The following is an 18,109-nucleotide window of genomic DNA, read 5'->3' as shown; positions in this document are numbered from 1 at the left end:
TGCCGCCTCCTCCCTCACTGTCCTAGGCAGCGCCTGCCAAGGCGTCCTTTGTGGCTCACATTCCGGGGGGCAAGGTGGCCTCATTAGTGCCGGGAGACATCTCATCTCCAGGGAGCAGGCAGGGCAACAAGGCCATTCCTGGGGCCCAGCTTGGAGACCGGGCCCCTGTGGGATGCTAATCTTAGACGTGCCTTTGTCTGGGCCCGGGCACACAGAGGTGCCTGCCCTTTCCCCGGAAACCTTGGAGCTCTATAAACCCAGGCCCCTGTGGCCATCACAGTCACAGCCTTGAGATTCCTGAGCACCCGCAGCCCTGCTCTGCAGACAGCCCAGGGGCGCTGGCACCATGAACCTGCCCCCCACAAAGGTAAGACCGGGGCTTGGGCTGACAGCCTCCCCTGGCTGCAGGACAGGCCAAGGGCTCTCCCCTTGGCTGACAGCAGCCGCGCCCCTTCTCCTAAGAGCTTGTTTGTTGAGCTCCCTGCCAGCAGCCCTGGCCAACAGAGGGGGACAGCCATCTGCCAGGCAGCCTGGGGCCCCGCCAGTGCCCGGGGTCCCCTTGTTTGCCTGCGGGTGGGACATTGGGGCGCGTAAGGGTGCTAAATGCCGTGCTCTGTTTTCTCCGAGTTTCCAAGTTGCGGCCGCACAGATCGGACTGGCCTGTCTCAGACGGGGAGCAGCCTTTAATGGGGGACAGGAGGCCTAAAGGAAGCGGGCAGAGGGCCCCGCTGCAGCCTCCGGGCCTTCCTTCTCGAAGGATCCCAGCTGGTTGCAGTCAGGACTGCCGAGGGCTGCGACGACGGAAGGGCGCGGGCGCGGGCGCGGGCGCTGCTGTCGGTAGGGACCCCCTCACCGCGTCCGTGTCCCCCCAGGTCTCCTGCGCCACCGTGACGCTGCTGCTGCTCCTGCTCCTGCCGCCCGCGCTGCTGTCCCCTGGGGCGGCCGCGCAGCCCCTGCCCGACTGCTGTCGCCAGAAAACCTGCTCGTGCCGGCTGTACGAGCTGCTGCACGGCGCGGGCAACCACGCGGCTGGGATCCTCACGCTGGGCAAGCGGCGGGCGGGGCCCGCGGGGCTGCAGGGCCGGCTGCAGCGCCTCCTGCTGGCGGGCGGGAACCACGCGGCCGGGATCCTCACCATGGGCCGGCGCGCGGGCGCGCAGCCGGGGGCGCGGCGCGGGCTCTGAGCCCCTCGACGTCCCGGTCCGTGTCACCACCCCACCCACCCTGTTCGCCCATCTGACAAAAGGCAATAAAGACGAGGCTCTGTGCGTGCGGCTGGTCTCTGTCCGAGGGCGGGAGAGCGTCCTGCGGTCCCCAAGCACGCGGGCCAGAGGCCCAGGGGTGCGCAAGGCTTGGTCTTGCGTCCCGCGCGTCGCGGGGATCTGGGAGTCGGTCCGCAACCCGAGCGCGAGGCAGGCTGCACACGGACAGACGCGGCCTGTGAGCTTCAACAGGGAACCCCCCACAGCGCTTGGCGAGGGGTAGAGGTCTCGGGGAGTGGTGGTGGCGAAGGCCCTGGCACTCGGAGAAGGCACAGAAGCCTTTTGTTTGTTTTCTTGGCGCCGGGAGCGCCAGGCGACATCTCCAGCCCTTTTGACCTTATGTCGAGGCGAGGTCTCCCTCGATTTATGCAGGACGGCCTCAAATTTGAGATCCTTCTGTCTCTGCCTTCCCTGTAGCTGAGATTACAGGCGCAGGCCACCACCACCGGCATGGGGAAGTTCTTAGGCAGAGGTGGGGGAGACTTTTCTGCAGCGCTAGCCAAAGACGCTGGTTCCCCCAGGTCCCTTCGTGGCAGTCCTAATCCCCAGCATTCAGAGTGTGGCCGAAGTTGTAAACAGGGTCCTGGGGGACGCGACCCATCACGATGCGGTGAAACCAGGGACTTCCCCCACCACCAGTCGGGTTCTTATAAAGGGAATTCGGGCACAGAACCTAGGCCCAAGGGAACCTGCACATAGACACTGGTGGCACAGCAACGAGCCAACCAATGCCAAGTTACGCTGGCGACCCAGGAGCGGCCAGGCAAGAGGCCTGTGCCTGGCGGCCCGTCCAGCACCTTCTCAAGACCTCGGCTGGACTCCCAGCCTCGAGCCGTGGACAGCAGCTTTCTAACTAACAGGACACCCGAAAGCACAGGGATAAAAAGCTGTGGCGCTGTTTACCAGTGGAGCACCCGGAGGCCTGGGGAACAGGGGCGCCGGCCCCCTCGCTCCTTCTTGGGTCAAGGGAAGGGTCTGTCTGGCTCGGAAAGGCTGTCACAGTAATCACACAACAGCGCCGGGAGCGGGGATTCCAGAGCCCCCTGGCCTCCGACTTTCCATCCCGCCCGCTGTGCTCAGAAGCAGAGTTCGCCAAGGCCTCGAGGAACTGAGTGCGAAACGAAGCACTAGCTGTGCTTCCAGGTTTGGGGTCCCGGGCCCTCGGGGGGTCGACACCCTGTCCACGGAACCAGCCTCCGAACCCTCGCTACCTCCCCTGGAGCGCAGGACGCCGAGATGCGGTGGCAACCCCAACTCGGGCAGGCGGCAGCGTGAACTGGACGCCGGCCTGGCGGGGGCGGGGCGGCGCGCGGGGAAGCCCGTAGGGTGGAGCCGCGGGAGCGGGCCTCGAACCACGCGCGGGGCGTGGCCACCAGGAAGGAGGGCGAGCCAGGCTGCTAAGCTCGGCCCCAGGCCCGTAGGCTTGGCCAGGGTCTCTCGGGGAGTTGCGCGTGGGACGTTGCCGACCGGGAAGGAGGGCGTGGCCTCCTGGCCCCGCCCCACCGGGGAGGAGTCTCCAGGCGTTCTGAGGGAGACCCGTGGGGGCGTGGCCGTCCGGGGAGGAGGGTGTGTTCAAAGCCCCGCCCCTCCAACCCGGAGGCGTGTCTCCAGCTCTCCCAAGGTGCGCTTGGGGTGTGTGTCTTCCTGCCGAGCCCCGCCCCTCCGTGGGCCGCTCTCCTCCCGAGCGGGGCGGGTGCGGTGTCGCCGGCGGCCCCTCCTGCGCCAGCCACTTGGCGGGTGCGGGCCGCCCAGGGAAAGAGCCCGACCCGCGGGGAGTTCGGGTGCGGCGGCGCCCGGGAACTCAGAGCCCGGGGCACGGCGCGGCGAGCGGAGGCAGCGGGCGAGCGCATGGGGCGCCCTCTCCAGCGGAGAGCCTCGCTGTGGAGCCTCGCCCCGGGGCCATGCCGGTCATGAAGGGCTTGCTGGCCCCGCAGAACACCTTCCTGGACACCATCGCCACCCGCTTTGACGGCACGCGTGAGTGGGGCGGGCCGGGCCGGGCCGCGCGAGGGCGACCCCGAGGGCTGGGGACCGGGCGCTGCAAGCCCGAGGCCCTGGCGAGGGGAGGGAGCCGGGCGGGAGCCGGGCGGGCAGGGGGTGTGACCCTCGTGGGGTTCCGAGCCCAGGGCGGGACAAAGTGGCTGGCGCCCTCCAATACCCCTGCCTCTGATCAGACCGCGGAGGACCCGGCTTGGATTAGGGCCCCGCGCCCCCAAATAGTTGGGCCCCTGGGACCGAGGGGGGGAGGGGGAGGAGAGGGGGCGTCCCCGGGACAGAGGGGACCCCCCCCTCCGTCGCCCACAAGAGCGGTTCAGCACCTTGGACAGCCGCGCCGCTCCTCTGGGCCTCGGTCCAGTCATCCCTTCTCCTGATTGGAGCCCAGAGAGCTCCCCCTGCCCCCGGGAACCCTCTTGGGGCTCAGGATGGGGAGCGGTACCCGAGGGCGGAGACGAGCCGCCAGTGCCCTAGCCGCCTCCCTCTTCCCCTGACACCTCCCTGTTTCCATAGCGCCCATCACCCAGGCAACAGGCTCCAGGATGGAAGGAGACAGGGCCCCGGGCCTCGTAGGCACCCTCAGTGCCCCCTTCACCCACCCCACAGCCCTGTTGTCTCTCCTAGGCCCCAGCACCCGTCCTGTCCTAAGCCCCATCCCTCACTGAGACTGTCCTCCGATAACCCACCACCTCCCTCTGCTGGACCCCAGGAAGCAGCCGGGTTCTGCTGCTGGGGTCGCTGGTCCTGACCCTCACTGCTCTCCCCAGCCCGACCCCCAGCCCTGGGGTCAGATCCCTGAAACAGCTGAAGGAATGTTAAAAAGGGGGACCTTTCCCAGAAGGCAGGCAGGAGGACCTTCTCATCCCTGTCTTCCCCCCACACTAAGGAAATTTCTGAGTTTGGAAAATTTCTGCCTTTCGGTTTCCTAACAAGTAGCTAAAAAGGCAGAATCTTCGCCCTGGTCACTGTCACAGGATAGCAGCCCATGCACGTGACCCCAAAGCTGAGAGAAGGGGTCATTCTACCTGTTCCTAGTGGCTCTCACTAGAACTTGTTCTCCCAAGTGAATGATGCAACTCGTGCAATTGTGTGAAGGTGTTTTGTGTCCCACTTGGCAGATAAGGAAACGGAGGCCCAGAAGAGGTCATTAACTTGCCCAGGGTCAGCCTGTAAATGGCCAGCAGATGCACCGCTGCTACCTCGAAGTGCTGCCCGCCAGCTTGATGGCAGGAGGTGGCCCGCATGGCCTGTTGGGGTTCCTTCTCCAACACCCCAGTCGTCCTGCCTCAGCTGTAGGCCACCCTTGGGGCCCTGCCCCTGTGCTCTCTCTGGTTCTTTCAGAATATGTCACTCAGAGAAGCTGCTGGCTCTGGGACCACAACTTGCGGGCGCCGCTGCCCCCCCAGCTCCGTCCTCTCCTGGACCAGCCCTGACCTTGACCTCTGCCCCCACAGACAGCAACTTCCTGCTGGCCAATGCTCAGGGCCCTCGGGGCTTTCCCATCGTGTATTGCTCAGACGGCTTCTGTGAGCTCACAGGTTACGGCCGCACAGAGGTCATGCAGAAGACCTGCAGCTGCCGCTTCCTCTACGGCCCAGAGACCAGCCAGCTGGCGCTGCAGCGGCTGCACAAGGCCCTGGAGGGCCACCAGGAGCACCGGGCCGAAATCTGCTTCTACCACAAGGACGGTGAGGACCTGAGTCGCTCCCTGACTCGTGGCCTAGGGGAGACTGCACATTGAGGGGTGCAGCTCACCCTCACCTCTGCACCCCTGCAGGCTCAGCCTTCTGGTGCCTCCTGGACATGATGCCCATCAAGAACGAGATGGGCGAGGTCGTGCTGTTCCTCTTTTCCTTCAAGGACATCACTCAGAGTGGAGGCGCAGGGCTCGGCCCCCCGGGCATCCATGGGGACAGTAATCACGGTAACTGACACGAAGGGCCTGGAGTCCTGGTCCCGAGTCACCCCGGACCTCTGCCTACCTGGCCCCGGCAACTCACACCCTTCCTTCCTCCCACAGAAAATTCCCTTGGCAGGCGGGGAGCCAGCTCCAAACTTCGGTCCTCGCAGAGGCAAAGCCACAGCATCCTGCGCCGACTGACTGGCCACTTCAGTCACCGGGGCCAGGGAAGCATGGAGACCAACAATGTGAGTCATGTCCCATCCTGGCCGAGTGCCCAGGTCTGCTCTGGTTCCGTCTGCCTGTTCTTCATTGCCGGGCGGCTTGTGCCCCTGTCCACCCATGTCTGGGTACCACTCTGCTCTGTCCCTCTCCCTTGCTCCTGTAGCTGACATCTCCCTCGTGGTGTCACACGGGTGGGGCCCCAGCAGCAACAAGACACCTACCCTTGACCAAAGGCTGTGTCATGGCGGTGGGAATTCAAATCACAAGCTGCTCTGGTCCTGGAGAGAAAGCCCACCCTCCAGCCTGGCATCTCGGACCCTCTGTGTCATCTGCCAGGGCTAGGGAGACTGGGGTGTATGGTGCTAGTGCCCCTATACCCACGAGAGCCCAGGGGAACTTGAGGGAGAGGCAGTGACCCCTCAGGTAGGGCACACGTCTGACTTGCCAGAACCTCTTCACCTACATGGGGTCAGTGCCAAGGCCCCTGAAACGTGGCTGCTCAGAGAGGGCTATGCAGAGAGAAGGAAGTGCCAGCCCCAGAGCCTGCCTCTCCCCTCCCAGCCCTGGCTCCTCTTTCCCCTAAGTGTCCCAACCACCACCCCTCTCCCTTTAGAACGCGTCTGAGCCAAAGCCATCGGTGCCTGAGTACAAGGTGGCCTCCGTGGGGGGGTCCCGCTGCCTCCTCCTCCACTACAGCATCCCCAAGGCCGTGTGGGACGGCCTCATCCTGCTTGCCACCTTCTACGTTGCGGTCACCATCCCCTTCAATGTCTGCTTCTTGGGCGATGATGCCCCCGCCACACCCCGCCACGTGCTCATCAGTGATGTTGCCGTGGAGATGCTCTTCATTGTGGGTCAGAGCCTCTGCCGGCAGGCCGGGCCAGCGGGGAGGGTGGGCTGCGGGGACGCCTTTGGAAACGGCTTCCTCGCCCCGGCCATGCTACAGCCCCAGTCCCTTCCCTTGGCCCATCTCCCCGCTTCCCTGCCGCCTCCTCCCGTCACTGGCCACGCACCCTAGGAAGGCCCTCTCGCACCCCAGACATCATCCTGAACTTCCGCACCACCTACGTGTCCCAGTCCGGCCAGGTGGTCTCGGCCCCTCGCTCCATCGGCCTCCACTACCTGGCCACCTGGTTCTTCGTGGACCTCATTGCCGCTCTGCCCTTTGACCTGCTTTATATCTTCAACGTCACTGTGGTGAGTGACCTTGCCCACGCACCTCTGCCTCTCGCCCTCAGCCTGGGCTGGGCGCCGGGAGCCCCGGCTCTGTCTCTGAGGGAGGCTGAGAGAACGCAAGCTGACTCTGGCTGCCAGGGCGGACTTGGGTGGCTGCCAGATGAACGGTGCTTCTTCATTTCTACTTAGCAAACAAATGAGCACTTAGGCGGCACAGAGCCTGTGTGGTGCACGGCTGGCCTCTGTGGGGAGAAGGGACAGGGATGCGCCCTCCGAGGGCAAGGGGACCTGGGCAGAGGTGCGCGGGGTGCAGGTGGGGCGAGGTTCGTGGCTGGGGCTGGGCCGACCTTGCAGACCCGGGCTGCAGACCTGAGCGACAAGACGGGGAAGCGGAGGGGGCAGCAGCCCAGCAGGGCAGGGCTGGGGTGGGCTGGGAAGGAGTCTGTGGGAGCGGGGCTGGGGCTCAGAGGGCGCTAGGATTTGGCAGGCAGGGGTGAGGGGCCGCAAGGCAGCCCAGGAAGCGAGGCGCGGGACAGATGTGTGCAGGACTTGCGGGCACAGAAGCGGAGCTTCGCCCTCACCCAGCCTCCTGGCGAGGGCTTCTGGGGCAGACACAGCCCTGCCCAGCCCCACCTGTGTCCCCAGACCCCCTCGGCTGTCGGAGGGGAGGGGAGCAGCTCCCTGGTGCCTTCGCTGTACCCGGCTATAGCAGGAAACCACCTACACACAGCCGGATTTAACTAGCCGCCAACGGCTACAGGGCTCCTCTCCTGGCTGTGCACACGTGTGTGTGCGTGGCTGCCCCTCGGTGCCCACTCAGGGCGGTACCTGCACCGCTGGCCGTGGTGCTCTTCTCAGGTGGCCTCCTACCCTTCTTCCTCAGAGGTCAGCACAGGCCAGAGAGGCCGCGAATGAAGGCCACACGGTCAGCAGCCACTGGATCAGGTCCAGACTCCTGGTCCAGCTGCCACCTGCCTTCCGGGCAGCCAGGGCACCCGAGGGGCATCCAGGGAAAGGCAGGGCACAAACGGGGAGGCGAGGCGCTGCTGGTGCAGTTGGAGCCAGGCAGGACCCTCTAGCCCAAGGAGAGGTGTGGGCCACAGGGCCCCATGGCCGGGGACCCCTGCAGGGCCTAGGTTTGGTCCCAGACAGGTGCTCTGGGCCAAGGCAGGTGTGGAGGCCTGGACAGGCCGGTGGGGACCGGGGCCGCTCCTGCCCAGTTCCTTCACCCAGAATGAGAGAACGTGATGCAAGGCGGCTCAGGAGCAGTGTGGGCTCAGGGCACTGGGGTCTCCTGGAGGACCCCAGGGCAGCTGGGCCTTCACACCAAACCCCAGAGCCTCCTGCCCTCGCTGCCAAGCCACCCCACCAGAAAATAAGCAGCCACCTGCTTACATCTCCAAGACTGGAAGGGCTAACTGGGGAATTAATGATCATAGAGCTGGGCACGGTGGCACACACCTGTCATCCCAGCACTTGGGAGGCTGAGGCAGGAGGATCACTGCAAGGTCAAGGCCACCTGGGCTGAAGAGTGAGTTCAAGGCCAGCCTGAACTGCAATAGTGAGACCCTGTCTGAAACAACAACAACAAATAGTAATAATAATAATCACAGTGAAAACAGCAGTCTCAGGGATGGCAGTGTACATCAGAATTAAAACCCTTGCCAGCATGCTTCAGCCCCTGGTTCAATCCCCAGAACTAAAAAGAAAAAAAAAGCAGTTTTAGCAACATTAGCCAATGTTGGCCAGCACTGAGGAAGGCTGAGTCAGGAGGATCCCAAGTTCTAGTCCTACCCGGGCAACCTTTTTTTTTTTTGGTACCAGGGATCAAACTCGGGAGTTTCTGCTTGCAAGGCAGGCGCCGGAACCACTAAGCTACATCCCCGGCCTACCCAGGCAACTTTACACCTTTAGCAAGATTCTGTTTCAAAAAATAAAAACGCCTGGGGGCGTAGCTCAGTGACAGAGCACTTCTGGGTTGGATCCTCAGAACAGCACCAAAAAATGTTTATCTGTGATCCACAGGAACATTTACGGTTCCTTCCCAAAGCCCTGCTGGGTCTACCAGCCCTAGGGCAGCCCCTTGCAGCTGGTTGCCCAGCAGCCCTAGCTCCCCCTGGGGTAGCTGAGACAGGAGCATTGCTGTGAGTTCAAGGCCAGCCTGGAATACATCGTGAGATCCTGTCTGTAAATTAATTAATTAATTAAAATGTAAAAACATAAAGAGCTGGGGATGCAGCTCGGTGTGAAGGCCCTGGGTTCAATCTTGCGTGCTGCCCGCCTCGGATCTGTGACCCACACGGGGAGGGCTCCTCCCATGCTCCTCCCAGGTCTTGCCTGCAGCCTTGCCTCCCTACCTCCAGACCAGGCTCTTGCCCTGTCCTGGAGGGCTATGAACAATGCAGGGCACCCACAAAGGGCTCTGGTGCCTGTCAACCCCGTCTCGAGTCCCATGACTGTCCCCTTGGGCTGGTCATCAGTGGAGCTGAGAGCTAGACCCCAGGCATGGTTTCTATGAGGGTCACAAACGCCTAGTGGCTGCTATTTGGTTCCTCTCCCCTTGCATCTCCTGAGTTCTCAGGACGGCAGGGGGTGTCCGCCCAGTCTCCCACTGACCTCTCCTTCTGCAGACCTCCTTGGTGCACCTCCTGAAGACGGTGCGGCTGCTGCGGCTCCTGCGGTTGCTGCAGAAGCTGGAGCCATACTCGCAGTGCAGCGCCATGGTGCTCACGCTGCTCATGTCGGTTTTTGTGCTCCTTGCCCACTGGATGGCCTGCATCTGGTATGTCATCGGGCGCCGGGAGATGGAGGCCAATGACCCACTGCTATGGGACATTGGTGAGCCGCCAACCCCGGACAGTCCTTTACCACCTGTCTCCCTTCCTGTCCCCAAGCCACTGTCTCCTGGGATTCACAGGTCCCACCCACATCCCCGTGTTTCCCCAAACCTCCCAGGCTCCTTGGGGATGCTGCTCTGGGCAAATCTGGCAGCCTAAAACACAACCCTGAAGGACTTTATGAGATAATCAAGAGAATTTAAACTAGCACGGTGGTGCACACCTGTAATCCCAGCACTTGGGAGGCTGAGGCAGGAGGATCTTGAAATCAAGGCCAGCTTGGACTGCACAGTGAGACTCTGGTCTCAAAATTAATTAATTAATTCAAATTTTTTAAAATAAAAAGAGCCGGGAGGTAGCTCAGTGTGAAGGCCCTGGGTTCAATCCTGTGGACAACCCCTCCCGGAATCCTGGGCTCGGCGCGCACCCTAGCAGCCCTTGCCCTGCGTCCTCAGGCCTCCCCACGCTCCCGCGCCTCTCTCCTGACCCCCCCCCCCCCCCGCCCAGTTCCCTGCCCTGGACCAGCCCTCTCTGCTCTCCCTTCTCCCGGGTGTCCTTTCCGTCCCTCCCCGCCTCAGCCAGGCCCCTCCCTCCCACCAGTGACCCCCGTCACCCCCGCCCCGCCGAGCACCGGCCACGGCTGCCCGCCCGGCGAGCAGTGTGGGGCCGAGGCCGGCTCGGAGGCCGGGTCACCCGCGCCGGTCCTGCAGCCCCTCGCCCGCCCACCCCCAGGCTGGCTGCAGGAGCTGGGCCGGCGGCTGGACGCGCCCTACGTGAACGGCTCAGCGGGGCCCTCGAGGCGCAGCGCCTACATCGCCGCGCTCTACTTCACGCTCAGCAGCCTCACCAGCGTGGGCTTCGGCAACGTGTGCGCCAACACGGACGCTGAGAAGGTCTTCTCCGTGTGCACCATGCTGGTCGGCGGTGAGCCGCCCAGCGGGAGGGCGGGCCCCGAGGGTGCGCGCGGCGCGTGGGGGTCCTGGGCCGGGACACCCCGTGACGCCCCTGCCGCCCGTCCAGCGCTGATGCACGCCGTGGTCTTCGGCAACGTCACTGCCGTCATCCAGCGCCTGTACTCGCGCCGCTCGCTCTACCACCGCCGCCTGAAGGACTTGGAGGACTTCGTGCGCGTCCACCGCCTGCCGCGGCCGCTCGAGCAGCGCGTGCTCGAGTACTTCCAGACCACGTGGGCCGCCAACAGCGGCATCGACGCCAACGAGGTGCGCGGCGGATCTCGAGTGGGCTGGGGACGCTGCCCCCCTTTCCTGTGCGTTCGGCTACCTACGGGAGCCAGAAGGGAGCTCAGGCCTGCGCTCACCCTGCCACTCCGTTAATCAGTATGTCCTGGGGTGGCAGCGACACCTGTCACCCCAGCGCTTGGAGGCAGAGGCAGGAGGATCACCAAGTTCGAGGCCAGCCTGGGCTACATAGCGAGACCCTGTAGGAACACAGGCCCAGAAAGGTTGGTAGCAGAGCCAGAGCCAAGTGGAGCAGCCCGGTGGGCAGGAGAAGGGCAGGGGAGGGGCGGCCGGAGGGCTGGACAGCCTGGAGTTCAGACTGCACGCTGCCGGACCTTGGGCCTGGAGGCCAGCGTGGGGCTGGAGGAGGGCAGGATGAAGGCTGGGGTGCTCTGTGGCGTCTGGCTGGCGCGGAGTGGGGAGGTAGAGGCATCCCGGGTGAAGGTGGGGCTCAGGGAGGGAGGTGAAAGGTCGGGCATGCAAAAAGCCCAAGGGTTGGTGCAGAGGTGGGGAGAAGTGAAGAGAAAGCCAGGGGCTGGGCGGGGTGTGGAGAAAGGGAGGGAGGAGGCCTGGGGACGTCCCTCCCAGGGGCCTGAGAGCTCGCCCGCCCGAGGGAGAGGCCAGAGTGAAGCAGACTCGCCTGCGGCAGATGGAAGTGTGGCGGGACCTCGGTACTGTGAGGTCCTCCGTCGGCGTCTGGGCCTGGCATAAGCCTCTGCTTGGCAGCTGGGGATAGCGAGGCCCAGCGAGCGGCAGTAGAGTGCCCGAGGCCCCCGAGGATTCAGGAGCAGGGCTGAGCCCTCCCCCAGCCTCTGATTCCTGGTTGCAGGCCGATCCTCAGGGTGGCTCTGGCTGCGGGGGGCTGAGGAGCCGGGATGCATGGGAGTGACCAGGTACAGCCTGGTGTGTGCCGGACTGGGAGCAGACCTGGTCTTGCGCCGGAAGTCAGGCTGGGAGCTTGGCGCGGCCAGCAAGCCTGAGGTCAGACTTGCAGGCGGCTTCCGAGAGGTCGGCCAAGGCACCTTCCCCGCACACGGCACAGCCCGAGAGTAGATGCAGCGGTAGTGGCCATGTGGCTGGAATGACCTCTGCCCCTTATGCAGTTACTGCGTGACTTCCCAGACGAGCTCCGAGCCGACGTCGCCATGCATCTGAACCGGGAGATCCTGCAGCTGCCGCTGTTCGGGGTGGCGAGCCGGGGCTGCCTGCGGGCACTGTCCCTGCACATCAAGGCCTCCTTCTGCGCCCCGGGCGAGTATCTGCTGCGCCGTGGGGACGCCCTGCAGGCTCACTACTACGTGTGCTCCGGCTCCCTGGAGGTGCTCCAGGACAGCACGGTCCTGGCCATCCTGGGTGAGGAGCCCCCCCCACCTGCCACCTGCCCCAGAGCTGTCCCCAGGGGCTTGGGGACAGCCAGGAGTCTGGGGGCTGGGATGCTCCTCTCCCTAATCTCTTTGGCCTCCCCCCCAGCCTATCTGGCCTTCCCCGGTGACTGTTCCTCAGGTCTATGGGCCTTTTGCACCTCCATGGACCATTTCCTGATGACCTGACCTCTGTTGGCCTTTACTCTTTAACTGGCCACTCCATGGATGACAGCCCAGTTCCACTGGTCGTTCCCCAGCCCTCCTCATGCATCTGCTTATGGTCTCCCAGCCTCCACCCGTCACCCTCCACTGACCTTTTCCCAATTCCCTTGATCTCCACAAGCCCTTGATCCAGCCCTTCGGACCACCCTTCGGGACGCGGATCATCCCTCAGATCCATCAGCCACCTCCTCCCATCACCCTCCCATCCATCCACCCCTATCCATCCCTGCCCCATCCCTCACCCCTCATCCATCCAGCCATCCTCCGGCCCCCTGCCCCAGCTGACTGCTGCCGCCCCTCCCCGCAGGGAAGGGGGACCTGATTGGGGCAGACATCCCTGAGCCAGGGGTGGGCCCAAGCTTCGTTCTGAAGACCAGCGCTGATGTGAAGGCCCTGACCTACTGCGGCCTGCAGCAGCTGAGCAGCCAGGGCCTGGCCGAGGTCCTGCAGCTGTACCCAGAGTACGGGGCTGCCTTCCGGGCCGGCCTGCCCCGCGACCTCACCTTCAACCTGCGCCAGGGCATTGACACCAGTGTATGTCGACCTCCAGGTCCCGACCTCCCCCAGCCCCAGAGAGCCCAGGTGACGCCTCCTCCCTGGAGACATCGTCACAGCCCTGTGCCCCTCCCACCCCAACTCTGCTCTTCCCCTGCTTCCAGCTCTGCCCCATGTCCTGTGGGCACCCTCAGCCTCACCCCGCTTCCTTGCCACCCTGAATTCCTTGGAGCCAGAGTTGAGGGTGTCCGACGCGGTTCTACGCAAAGGCCCCGTGTTCTGCACACCTGGCCCTGTTGGGTGGACCAGGGCGGGGGGCCAGCCTGAACCGCCGGTGTCCCCACAGGCCCTCAGCCGCTGCAGCCGGTCTCCCCGCCTCTCCCAGGTAACCCCCTTTATGGGCTCGGGGGGACCCTGTTCTCCAGGAAGGGTCTGTTCCCCTCTCCTGCAGTGCTGCTGTCCCCTCTGCCCACAGCCCCGCTCCGACAGCCTGGGCTCCTCCTCGGACAAGACCCTGCCGTCCATCTCGGAGACAGAGGGCAGCTCAGGGGTGCCCGGGGGGGCTGCCCCGCCCCTGCGGCCCCTCCTGCTGCCCGGCCTCAGCCCTGCCCGGCCCCAGGGCTCCCTGCTCAGCCTCCTGGGCGAGGAGCTGCCCCCGCTCTCGGCCCTCCTCTCCTCCCCCTCCCCCCACGCCCCCCCCAGGGGCTCAGCTGCCCGGAAGCCCCCCCAGCGTCTCATTCCCCCACTGGGACCCTGTGGACCTCTGGACCTCAGTCCTCGGTGAGACGCCAGCCTCCTCTTCTCTCCTCTCCTGTCCTGTATGCCCTCTCGCTTCCAGGACCTCTGCGGGCTCCATCCCCAGCGTTCCTAGGGGTGCTCTTTCCTGTTACCCCGGCTGCTCTGCCCTTCCCACCCAGCTTACAGCCCATGCCTTTGACCACTGCCCTTCCCCATTCCATGGCTGAGGCCCTTTCACCCTCTGCCCAAGCTGCTCTGGCCTGTACACCTTCCGTGTGTTGACGGGCACTGCCCCATCCCCAGGGTAGTAGATGGCATCGAGGACTCAGGCAGCACAGCTGAGGCCCCTACGTTCCGGTTCAGCAGGAGGCCTGAGCCCCCAAGGCCCCGCTTCCAGGGCCCCCCTGCAGGTAAGGGCCAGTGGCAGATGTCAGCTCACCGTCAGCCACCCATCCTTCATCCATCCATCCATCCATCATCCCTCAACCATCTATCCATCCACATCCATCCACCATCCATCCATCATCCATCCATCTACCATCCACCATCCATTCATCTTCCAACTCCCATCCACCATCCATCATCCATCCATCCATCTACCATCTGTCCATCCCACATCCAGCAGGGACCTACTGCATGCCAGGCACCAAACTAGGAAGGCACAGATAAACCAGACCTGGCCCACACTCTTGAGGAGATCCCTTCCTAGTGTTGGGGACAACTGTGTATCCAGATAAGTGATTCTAGAGTCAGGTACAAAATACCACTGAGACACAAAAGCAGGACTCTGTTAGCAGAGGAAAGGACACTGAGTTGCTTCTTAGAGGGGTTAGGTTCCTGGCGTGGTGGTGCACGCCTATGACCCCAGCTCTCTGGGAGGCTGAGGGAGGAGGACTGCAAGTTCAAGCCCAGCCTGGGGAACTCAGTGACTCAGTGAGACCTTGTCTCAAAGTAAGAAATTAAGTAAAGGTCTGGGGATGTCGTTCAGTGTGAAGGCCCTGGGTTCAATCTCCAGTACTAAGAAAAGGAAAGAAACAGTGATTGGGGTAGGGTAGGACTTCGCCCTGTGGAGCAGCTGTTGAAGGGCACCAGGGCGCACACAGCGGAGGGACACCGAGGGACAGGGGCTGGGCTGGCAGAGGCTCCACCCCGAGCGCACGCGGGTGGAGGGAGGGAGGCGCCCCGAGAGCCTTCCTCTCTGCTCCCTGCCTGCCCCGCTGCCCCTGTCCCTGTCCGTGTCCCAGGCTCACCCTCACTCCTCTCCTGCAGGCCCCAGGCCGGGCCCAGAGCTGGCCACTGAGGCGGAGTCGGTGAGGGAGAAAGTCTGCGGGCTGAACCAGGAGGTGGGTGAGGCGGGCACCCATGGGCATGGCTCGGGAGCGGGGGTCCTGGGTTCCAATCCTCACACCGGCTGGATGGCCTTGTGCAAGTCCCACGAGCTCTCTGGACTTGAGTTTCCTCACCTAAAAACAGGTGAAATTATAACACACCCTTCCCAGAGGTGGGACATGCAAGTGGGCTGCAGCTAGCAGTGAAGCACTCCTGCAGCCAGCCAAGGTTCGAAGCCTGGGATGAGGCCCAGGGCGGGGGTCTGTGTGGCCCCCGCCCTGGGCAATGGGGGGGCAGGCGGAGGCTTCTGTGGCCTGGATGAGCCCAGAGTCAGCGCCTCCGGCCCCTCCCGAGGGATCCCAGACCAAAGTATTGCTGGTCGCCATGGCACAGCCAGGCCCACTCCAGGGAGTCACCTTCCCCTGGGCTCTGATACACAGCGGGTACCTTGAGGGGCGGAGCCCGGGCCAGGGCAGGACCTGCCCCGAACTGCCTCACAAAGGGGGAAGTCCTGTTTCTGCTCCCTGCCACAAACGCACCCCACTTTTAGACCAGTGGTCCCCAAACCTGAGTGTCTGTCAGTCACCTATTAAAATACAATTCCTGGCAAGGATGGAGGTGGCTTCCTGCCATCCCTGCACTCTGGGAGCCTGAGGCAGGAGGGTTAAAAATTCAAGACCAGTGGCCACGATATAGTTCAGTGGCACTGCCTGCCTGGCAAGCACAAGTCCTGAGTTCAATCCCCAGTACCAAAAAAAAAATTCAAGCCTAGTTTGGGCACTTTAGTAATTTAGTGAGACCCTGTCTCAAAGTAAAAGGGGTGAGGATATGTACCTCAGTTCAAAGGCCCTGGGTTCAATCCCAGGTCCTGAAAATAATGCAGATTCCTGGGCCTCACTCAATTTGGGGTAGGACTGGGGTGGGCCCCAGAAATCCCCACTTGGACAGGTTCCTCGACTGACTGCATTTGCGGAGTTTGAACACCACAGTGCAGGTGCTTGAGCCTGTGGCCGGTGACTCTCGGGACACAGGTCTATGCTTTGTCAAAGGGAGGGAAGGGAATAGGCCTGCTGCTGCCTCAGATCCTTGGACAGAGACTGGGGCATCTGCCCGGGCCGTCCTCCCAGGGTGAGGGCCTGGAACTCTGGAAACCACAGAGGGGGGTGCCTGCGGCTCCGCAAGACCCCTCCGTGTGTTCTCGACAGATTTCACGCCTCAACCAGGAAGTGTCTCAGCTGAGCCGGGAGCTGCGGCTCATGATGGGCCTGCTGCAGGCCCACATGGGCCCCCTGGGGTCCCCGGCACCCACAGCCTGGCCTCCAGACCTTCCTCGTCCCAAGTGGAGGCCACTGTGCAGCTCTCCTTGTGCCTCCGGACCACCCAGTAGCCTCCAGGACACGACGCTTGCTGAGGTCCACTGCCCGGCCCGCGCGGGCTCCACACCGTCTGCGCCGGTCCCCCGTCCCTCAGAGCCTGACTTGCCGAGCCCCTCTGCGGTGCCTTTACCTGGGACCCCAAGCCTCGCCAGGCCCAGCCTCCAGTCCAGGTCGGATTCACTGCACTGACCCCGGCCTGGGCCCGGGCCTGCCGTTAGGGAGGACCCGGGCCCTCACCCTTTGCTTCAGGTCTGGCTGGCACCAGAGTCTCGGACTTCTGACCCCACCCCTTCTGCAAACCTTCCCCATCCTCCTCTTTGAGGGGCTGTCCAGGGCCTGGCGTCCAGCAGCAGAGGACTGGGAAGACGGCGGGGCTGGCGGATGCCTCAGGCTTCTTCCTCCCAGGAGCCAGAAGCAGGTAGAGACTGGGCCAGGGCGGGCGGGGGCCCAGGTGCAGCCTGGAAATGAAGGCTAAGGCACAGCCGGGGCTGCGTCCACGGGGGGAACTCCTCCCCGGAATCAGCTCAGCGACACCCTGGGGTCCTCTGTCCCGGCTCCTGAGTTCTCTGCCGGAGACTCCGAGGACAGTGTCACCCTGAGAGGGGCACACGTGCAGTTCTGGTTGGATGTGAGCAACCAGGATGTCCTAGGCCTCTGCCATCTGCCCAGGCCTGAGGGGCTCCCAGCATACACAGGAAGCAAACTGACAGCCCCCAGTATGTCGTCTTCGCCTCTCAGAGCATTTTCCCAAAATGCAAATGAGCTGCCAACATTAAAAAAAAGATAGGTCACATAGAAGTCCAGTATTTCATCTGGGCGTGATAGCGCACACCTGTAATCTCAGCACTCTGGGAGGCTGAGGCAGGAGGATTTCAAGTTATACACCAAGACCTTGCCTCAAAATATAAAAACGTAGGGGACCGGGGATTTAGCTCAGTGGTTTCATCGCCTGCTACGCAAGCGCAAGGACCTGAGTTCAATATGTGAAGGGCTGGGGATGTAGCTCAGTGGCACCGCAACTGCCTAGTAGGCACAAGGTCCTGAGTTCGATTCCCAGTACTGGGGGGAAAAATAATTTAAAACTGTGTAGCATTTCCCACCCTGAGCCAACAGTTATCTGGCGATTACTGGTGATCACTTGGTGCTGGATGGCTACTGGCCTCCTGGGGGGGATCCCTGGGGATTAAACCCCTGGACTTTGCACTAAGCTACATTCCCACCCCATTTTTTCAAGTCTCACTAAGTCACTAAGTTGTCTAGGCTGGGTTTGAACTTTGTGATCCTCCTGACTCAGCCTCCCAGAGTCCTGGGATCACAGCGGGGGGGGTCACCACACCCAGCTGCCCACTGTCCACTTTAGATGGGGTCTACAGTCCCCCATTCTTTGTAGCCCCATCTCTCTGAATCATTTCCTGACACCCAGGGGCCTTCTGGAGCTTCAATTCTTTGCCCGGTCTCTGTACAGAGCCCTGCCTGAGAGTGGGTTCCTGGCTCCATGCCCAAGGCGTCGCTTCCGCCCTGAATGTCCGTTTCTACCCCAGGCTCCGTCTGCCAACACCTCTGTCCGTGTCTCCGAAGGCTGTCTCTAGGGCTGGTCTCTGCTGCTAGCCAGCAACCCGAATCGCTCCAGTGTCACTGCCGACCCGCCCACCCTGGCCAGAGCCCTCCATACGCCCAACACCCCAGGTCACTTTTGGATAGGAAATAAACTTCTATTTTTGTAGCCCTTAGTGCTGGCTGTTTCTGGGGTTTGGGCTGAGTGCCCCAGGGCTTTGGAGGAGCCGATGACAGTCATCCCTGCCACCCCCAAGGCCCTGTTGCTGTCTCTAGGAAAGGCAGACGCCAGCCAATCCACTGGGCACCGGGTGAGCCACCAGGGACCCCAGGGGTGAGGAGAAACCTTAATGAGCTCCCAAGGGGCTGTCATAGCCCATCCTCCCCATCCTGGATCA

At 63.3% G+C, this 18,109-nt stretch overlaps 2 protein-coding genes across 5 annotated transcripts; both read left to right on the top strand.

The window, feature by feature from the left end:
- Positions 1-161: 161 nt before the first annotated feature.
- Hcrt (hypocretin neuropeptide precursor) lies at positions 162-1,268 on the top strand. 2 transcript variants are annotated; one of them, XM_004859344.4, is made up of 2 exons: positions 162-367; positions 873-1,268. In XM_004859344.4, the coding sequence occupies exons 1-2, from the start codon at positions 347-349 to the stop codon at positions 1,182-1,184; spliced, it is 333 nt and encodes a 110-aa protein (XP_004859401.1). In that variant the 5' UTR covers positions 162-346; the 3' UTR covers positions 1,185-1,268. The 2 variants fall into 2 exon arrangements, with proteins under 2 accessions (XP_004859401.1, XP_021096015.1); XM_021240356.2 differs by having other exon boundaries at positions 181-367; positions 628-1,268.
- Positions 1,269-3,020: 1,752 nt separating this feature from the next.
- Positions 3,021-16,531, top strand: Kcnh4 (potassium voltage-gated channel subfamily H member 4). 3 transcript variants are annotated; one of them, XM_021240351.2, is made up of 16 exons: positions 3,021-3,239; positions 4,712-4,945; positions 5,035-5,181; positions 5,278-5,405; positions 5,996-6,236; positions 6,422-6,579; positions 9,189-9,396; positions 10,128-10,319; positions 10,416-10,615; positions 11,737-11,986; positions 12,527-12,753; positions 13,061-13,099; positions 13,190-13,494; positions 13,756-13,862; positions 14,722-14,795; positions 15,987-16,531. In XM_021240351.2, the coding sequence occupies exons 1-16, from the start codon at positions 3,164-3,166 to the stop codon at positions 16,344-16,346; spliced, it is 2,946 nt and encodes a 981-aa protein (XP_021096010.1). In that variant the 5' UTR covers positions 3,021-3,163; the 3' UTR covers positions 16,347-16,531. The 3 variants fall into 3 exon arrangements, with proteins under 3 accessions (XP_021096010.1, XP_087058418.1, XP_087058419.1); XM_087202292.1 differs by having other exon boundaries at positions 13,061-13,494; XM_087202293.1 differs by lacking the exons at positions 13,190-13,494; positions 13,756-13,862; positions 14,722-14,795; positions 15,987-16,531 and having other exon boundaries at positions 12,879-13,082.
- Positions 16,532-18,109: the final 1,578 nt, after the last annotated feature.

The sequence above is a fragment of the Heterocephalus glaber genome, unplaced genomic scaffold, assembly GCF_053883595.1.
Source record: "Heterocephalus glaber isolate CG9 unplaced genomic scaffold, H.glaber_assembly_v1.0 deba00001773, whole genome shotgun sequence".
NCBI classification, from domain to species: Eukaryota; Metazoa; Chordata; class Mammalia; order Rodentia; family Bathyergidae; genus Heterocephalus; species Heterocephalus glaber.
Note: the sequence above shows the minus strand (reverse complement) of the source record. Positions and strands in the feature narration are given on the sequence as shown.